A 7,375-nucleotide genomic window follows, 5' to 3' on the forward strand; every position below is an offset into this window, starting at 1 on the left:
TCGGTACCCTATTATGATAAAAATCATTCTCCCATAATTTGAAGTGTTTTGGAAGAAATTTGGATGTACATACGCCATTTGAAGTTTATATGGAAATTACTATGAAAAAGGTAAAACTTTTGTGTTCAGTCCTCTAACTGCTCGAAATAATAATCTATGGAAAAGTGAACAAACTCTTCTCATGTGAAATCTTCCCAGCTACAAATTTGCCGAAAACCACATTTTGATGGGACGTAAGGATAATTTGTTATTTTTGATAACAAAGTCTAAACCATGCTGAGATGATCATTCACTTACTTTCAGAGCAACACTGCTTTTTTGCTGTAGAACATAGTAGCCTGGATTACTGTGATCTATTCTATCCACCAGGAGCACCACTGTTGCTTGCCGGGCAGTTGGTTAAGCATGCAAAATGCATACCCAGTTTATGATTATGAATAGCAATTTTTCCTGACGTGGTCTTCTGCAAAGTTGTAGCTGAAAGGATTTCACATGAGAAGATTGTGTTCACTTTTCCATAAAACATTATGACGAAGAGATAAAGGGCTGAACACGAAAGGATAGTGTTTTCCATAGTAAACTCCATATAAACTTCAAATAGCCTGTGCACAGTCAAATTTCTACCGATTTATTTCAAACTTTGGGAGGATGCTATTTACCATAATATAAGTTGTTTAACCATAGGGGAGCAAAAATTTCAAAATTTGCATCACTCTAATGGACGTGTTTCAAAACCTTCAGAGGAAAAGCACTTATTTTCGACCCATCCATACGATTTTGGCCTACTTTGTATGGAAATCCGAAAATTGAGAATTCTTGTAGGTTAAAACTTAGTACTTTTGTCCTAAAGGTAGTGAATTCAACGAATTCACACAATGATAACATTTTTGAGATGAAATTTACTAGAGTGCTTAGCGCTGAAACGTTTTGAAACGTAACAAAACGTTGAAGTGTCAAACAGTGATCGTGTTTGGCCAACCAAAACAAACTGTGCAGCATTTTAACAATCAGCTTGTCCTTTAGTAATTACTGTTTCAATAAGCTGAAATAACAATTTAAACAAGTCAAGATTACTTGGCAATCGTGATTTGATACTTAGATTTATATTTTTCAGTTGAACAATCACACGATGCCGAAAGTTGTGTCGCGAAGTATTGTCTGTTCCGATTCCAAGGACCAGGAGGAATATAACGACACCGGACCATTGAATATATACTATTGCTTGTGCGGACAAATGAGTCTCATTCTAGGTATGTACAGTTCATGGGGCTTACCCTACCAGTGGATTACAACGAAATTGTATCACAATAACAAATTTTGCTCCGTTTCTGTAAGTGTTGGTTTATAACAAAATTAGTTAGGGTGACATCTTCCAGAAACGGGCACTCAAGCCATTGAAATGTAATCTCCGAAATTATACAGTCTTGTTACCCATTTCTACAAAATATGATGATCAAATTGTATGATGTATTCAATCCAACTTGAGGAAAGTAGTCTCTGAGCATTTACTCAAAACCGTATGAATTAAACGATACTTTGCTTAGAGTAATTTCGAATTCAGCTTTTACTCCGTCAAAACTATTTTGGCAATCTGATTTTTGCGAAGAAGCAATCGGTAGTGCCTCAGTAGATCTTGACCATAAAATGCTTGAATTCAAGCTGTGCCAATTACTACCGACAGCTGAAGGACTTACACTGTCAGCACTCCACATCCATAATCCGAATGAGGAGGAAGCCCTTACTACGGTAACTACGACTGTTTTAGTTCTTCAGCAGACCTTAAGGTTAAGTAGCCCGTCATTCGTTTTGACATCAATGATGACTTTTCAGCTTGCATTTAAAAGTGATAAAACTCAGTCTTGATAGTTTATATTGACTTGAAAAAGTATCACTGTACGCGCTGTGTCAGTGCAAAACCAACTGATTTTCTTTGATTCGAAATCGTGAGATGAATTAGCAACAATCATTATTTATCATTATTTTCTAAAAGTTGCAATATCAATTGTTGTTTCCTTGACCTGAAAAATGGTATAACCGACAGGCTTACGTTAAGTTTGAATGAAATAAATACTAAATACTAAATACTAAATCAACGACGCGTACAAATTTCAATGACGGCCTACTTTGCCTTCAGGTGAAACAGTTTGGAATCAAATTCTAAGGCTGTGAACCGTTTTACCAGTTCGTTTAACTATTAGTTAAAATTTGACATTTCAATAGTTATTTTCTCCTCAAATGGTTAAATTGAACATCGCAGTCGACCCATTTGAGCTTTGACAGTCGAGTAGTTATTTCAGAACAAAGTTGACAGATGGTTAGTTATTCTCAAATTCACGGGAGCAAAAAATAACTTTCGAACTGTCAAGTTCAACCATGCTCCAGAGCAGGGTTATTTCTAACCGGAGAGGAAATAACTATCGAGCTGTCAAATTTTAACTAAAAGTTAAACGAACTCGTGAAACGGTTCGCAGCCTAAGATTGCACTAAATCTTCAAAGCCACAAATCTCGCGAAGAAAGCATTCCACAACAATGCACTTTTTATTTTGGCTTTGTGCACTAGCAGAAAGTTTAAAATAAGAAGATCAGGATCGTTTGCCAACTATTTCTCCAGTTTTGTGCCTTTGAAAACGTGAGTAGGGGGAGAAGTCGGCCATTGTGCCGGCCATCTTTGGATTCCGAGATGTTTCACCTTAAGCCCTTGGCATCAGCAGTGGAATTCACATAAACGTCCTTATCGGTCAACAGTCAAATGCTTGCTTAATATCAAATTCGCGCTTATTCGTTTCCAACTGAGCATGGTCAGTAGCTGACTCAGGATGTTCTGAGCATCTACTCAGCCTTCACCATACCAACTAGAGTTATTGCTCTATGCTGCTACTGACAAACAAAAAGAGTTGAAGCATTTCTGCTCGTCGCTCAGTAAGTGATGGGCTCGCATGATGCACTCTAACCTGGTCTTGAGAATGCACGAGAGAAATTTGTAATCGCTGTTGAACAGCGAGATGGGTATCTTTTTCACCAGCACGATGATGTGCTCCACAATAGCAGGGGGAAGAATGCCTGCTAGTGCTTCGTTGAGCAGGAGATTGAACTTGCGATGGATCACGTCGAAGAGACGCAGATAAAATTCTCTTGAGATACCGCCATTGCCGGGGAACGTACTCACAACAAAATGTCCGGAGTTCCTTTCTAGGGTTTCATATCTTTCATATAAAGCTAAAAGAACGAGAAACCATTCGAAAATGAATTTTTGAGAGCGTTTCTAAGTCATGCATCATTTTTGACCCTTTTTTTATGTTTTTTTAAGGCACTCTGTGCTTGTGACCACTACTGTGCTGAAATCAGTTGATCTGTATCTTCTTTACCGATACAGATCTATTTTTAGCTTATCTATATTTACATCTTCTTTCACTCTCTCCTACTCTTTTACTCTCACATCGAGCAGGTAGGAGTGCTGTTAGTGAGGCTAGCTGCCTGCGAAGAGGGTCAGTCACCATCTGATACTGACTGAGGATGGATGTGCTCCCCAAAGCACAGTCCTCCGTGGTGGCTGGACGGGTTTTTTTGTGGAGGGGCTGGGAATCTAATCCATGACCTTCCGCTTATGAAGCGAAAGCGTAACCTCAAGGCTACAGACCCCCCTAATTGTTGACCCTTGATGTGTAAATTTTTCTTTATGCATTAAGAAGGGTAAAGTGGGAAAGGGCCCCACTAGAGCCAAATTGAAGTTATAGCTCACGGGTTGTAATTCCGAAAATTAAGCGTTATAAAAGTGAAAATCGAGGTTGTTCAGAGGTGTAGGTGTCGGCATAACACGTAGGATCGATAAAGTTAGGTTGGTTACTTTTCTGATTTACGGCTCCTGACTTCAAGTTTTTGAGAACTTATCATTCTTTTTAACTATTGTACGTAATTATTGAACCGTACCTCACCAGTAAATCTGATTTTCGGTTTTACTCAATACCTACCTTCCATTTTCTTCTATTCATAGATTGCATCATTGAGAAACTTCCGCTTCGGCAGCTGGACGGCGCGCGAGTCATAGACTCGGCGAAGCATGCCAATAAAATTACGGCAGAACCAAGCGAGACAGTTTTCATACGCCGAGAGGCCGGAATCGAGAAGCAGCACCGCTTCAAATGCAAAAAATGCGCTCTTCCGCTATATTACCGGCACTCCAACGACACTCAGGTGACGTTCATAATTCGTCGAGCGCTGGTAAAATCCAAAAGCGACACGTCCATCACGGAACTGTTCAAACCGGCCGTGGCCGCTTCTGCACTGGAACCGAAAAAGGTCATGGTCACCAAACACACGAAGAACATGGGCAAGTTCAGCTCCGTCACGGTATCCACCATCGATGAAGAGGAGGATGAAATCGAGGCTAGGGAGGTTGCAGATAGCTACGCCAACAACGCCCGCATCATTGAGAAGCAACTGGAACGGAAAGGGGGCAAGACAAACGAGGTCGCTATCAAAGAAAAGAGTGAACCTCCACCAGCGAAAAAATCGCGAGGAACGCTTCTAGATACGTAATGTGTTCAAAAATGATAATAAAATGATAATAAATTAAATTGCTTTTGATTGTAAAACATACGGTTCAAAATTTTATAGAGAAATCACTTTCCCAACCTAGGGGGTGCGGACTCGAACATTTAGGTTGCAACAGCTTTAGCTATATAGTCGGAAGACGAGCTGGTCAAATTTTCGTAATTATGAATTCATCGTTCATTTTTGAAGTCTGTTTATTTGTAGATTGTGTTATTGTTGATTGAAAATTTTTTGTCAGAGTTTTTTGTTTTATTCTCCTCTTTAAATATGCCGCCCTCTAAAAATTGCTTCCCCTACTATGGACCTGTACACGAGTTCACGAATTTGACGTTTGAGCGGTGCCGAATTCACCTGTTGCCATGGTCACGTAAATAACATGGCACCGCTCAAACGTCAGATAGTGAACTCGTGCATCGGTCCATGGACCAATGCACGAGTTCACTATTTGACGTTTTGGCGGTGCCGTCTTATTTATGTGACCATGGAAACCAGTGAATTCGGCACCGCTCAAACGTCAAATTAGTGAACTCGTGCATTGATCCATGAACCGATGCACGAGTTATCTAATTTGACGTTTGAGCGGTGCCGTATTCACTTGTTGCCATGGTCACATAAATAACACGGCACCGCTAAAACGTCAGATAATGAACTCGTGCATTGGTCCATACTTGATGCTTCCACCACAACACCACACCTCTACGAACATTCCTGGGGCGGTGCTAAATGCCGTTCTGCTATCTGGAAAGCTGAATATATGTCATGGAAATGCTCAGAGCCTTTGCGCGCGTAATTTGAACAAGCTTGACGAAGTTCGTCTTGTCTTGTCCGGCTCTAAAGTTGAGATAGCGTGTTTCACCGAATCGTGGTTAACTCCTACAAACAGTGATCGCAGTATCGGTGTCTCCGGTTACTCTGTTGTGAGGAATGACAGAGTATATAGTCGCGGTGGAGGTATTGATGTTTACTACAGAGATAATCTGACCAGCGCTAAGGTGTTCGGCACGGTTCTAAAAGAAGAATCATCTGACAAAACTGAACGCTTAGCATTAGATTTCCGGATTGGTGGTCATCAGATGATATTAATGACCATTTACAATCCCTCTGGAAATGACTGCTCATCTTTTGTAGCCAAGAAGCTTGCTGAATTTGCAACTCGCTACGAAAATACTTTCCTGGTTGGGGACTTCAACACCGATATGCTTCGCCCTAGCGTCAAGCTTACCCAGTTTAAATCAATGCTTTTCAGTCATTCGTTGTCGCCTGTGAGTGATGAACCGACATTTTTCCACAGTAATGGATGCTCACAGCTTGATCTTTTCTTAACCAACAAGACAGAAAGCGTTCTGCGGTTCGGTCAGGTCAGTTTCCCTGCTTCATCACAACACGACCTCATTTTTGCATCAGTAGACTTCGATAGGTCCGGCAACTCGAATCGATGCACATATCGTGATTATGTCAATTTTGATCCGCACGCTCTCGAAAGCGCAATTTTCTCTATTCCCTGGAACCTGCTCTATAGTATCGAAAACGCAAATGATAACGGTGAACGATACGTACATACCTGTTCATGTTACTACCAGACGTCGGCGACACAACCGGTGGTTTTCGGATAGTGTACGCCAGGCCCTACTTGAACAAGACCTTGCTTATAAAAACTGGATTCAAGCACCAGCGCACTTGAAGGTTGAAAAACGGCAACGATACAAGATAATGAGGAACCGTGCTAATTCAAAAATCGCTCAGGCCAAGCAGCATTACTTGAACCGTTATCTGGACTGCGGAATTCCGTCAAAAACACTTTGGCAACGTGTAAAGAATCTCGGCGTCGGTAAGGATAAGTCACCGCAGGCGTGTGGCTTCCATCCGGACGAAGTGAATCGCACATTTTTGGAGAACTTCTCAGGCTCAATTGCTCACCGTGAGATAAGGCCTGCGCAATCGTCACTGCCCTCGTCATTCAGCTTTTCCTTTAGAACTGTGCAAGATTGGCAAGTCGTCAATGCTATATGGACTATAAAATCAACTGCTGTAGGGTTTGATGGCTTACCGATAAATTTCATTAAGATTATTCTTCCGCTAGTGGTGGAACAACTAACATACATGTTTAACTTGTTCATCCAGACGTCTACATTTCCTGAGTGCTGGAACCATGCCAAGATTCTGCCACTAAAAAAGTAGCCACATTTGAACAACATTACAAACCTGCGCCTAATCAGTATAATCTGCGCTCTGTCGAAAGTTTTTGAGAAGCTTCGCAAGCTACAAATGACAGCTTACATCGAAGAGAACAGGCTTCTGTCAGAGTTTCAAGCTGGTTTTCGTAAAGGACAGAGTATCAAAACCGCAGTTCTCCGCGTACATAACGACCTAGCATCCATCGTTGATAAAAGATGCTCTGCTATACTGCTACTACTAGACTTCTCTAAGGCATGCGATACCATGCCTCACAGTAAGTTAGTAAATAAACTTCAAGTGCAATTCAACTTCTCTCCTACCGCCGCGAGCCTGATTGAATCATATTTGTACGGTGAAACAAACGGTGTTTTGTGGCGATCTTTGCTCTAACAGTGTTGAGGTGCCCTCTGATGTACCGCAAGGTTCAGTCCTCGGTTCTCTACTCTTCAGCTGCCCCATCAACGATTTACTAACGGTGCTGAAGTATTGCTCTACACAAATCTATGCAGATGATGTAGAGCTCTATATTACTCGGTTTGGCCCTTGTACACAAGAACTTGTTCGAATGATGAATGATGACCTTGAACGTGTAGCAGATTAGTCGAGGCGCAACAACCTTCGTGTGAATCCAGCAAAAAGTAAGGCTTT

The 7,375-nt window shown here is 41.3% G+C and overlaps 1 protein-coding gene across 3 annotated transcripts; it reads left to right on the top strand.

The window, feature by feature from the left end:
* Window positions 1-917: 917 nt before the first annotated feature.
* On the top strand, window positions 918-4,587 carry LOC5574474 (UPF0428 protein CG16865). 3 transcript variants are annotated; one of them, XM_001655083.2, is made up of 3 exons: window positions 918-1,022; window positions 1,115-1,250; window positions 3,993-4,587. In XM_001655083.2, the coding sequence occupies exons 2-3, from the start codon at window positions 1,130-1,132 to the stop codon at window positions 4,535-4,537; spliced, it is 666 nt and encodes a 221-aa protein (XP_001655133.2). In that variant the 5' UTR covers window positions 918-1,022; window positions 1,115-1,129; the 3' UTR covers window positions 4,538-4,587. The 3 variants fall into 3 exon arrangements, with proteins under 3 accessions (XP_001655133.2, XP_021699620.1, XP_011493590.2); XM_021843928.1 differs by having other exon boundaries at window positions 955-1,022; window positions 1,100-1,250; XM_011495288.2 differs by lacking the exon at window positions 918-1,022 and having other exon boundaries at window positions 1,029-1,250.
* Window positions 4,588-7,375: the final 2,788 nt, after the last annotated feature.

The sequence above is a fragment of the Aedes aegypti genome, chromosome 2 (genome assembly GCF_002204515.2).
Source record: "Aedes aegypti strain LVP_AGWG chromosome 2, AaegL5.0 Primary Assembly, whole genome shotgun sequence".
NCBI classification, from domain to species: Eukaryota; Metazoa; Arthropoda; class Insecta; order Diptera; family Culicidae; genus Aedes; species Aedes aegypti.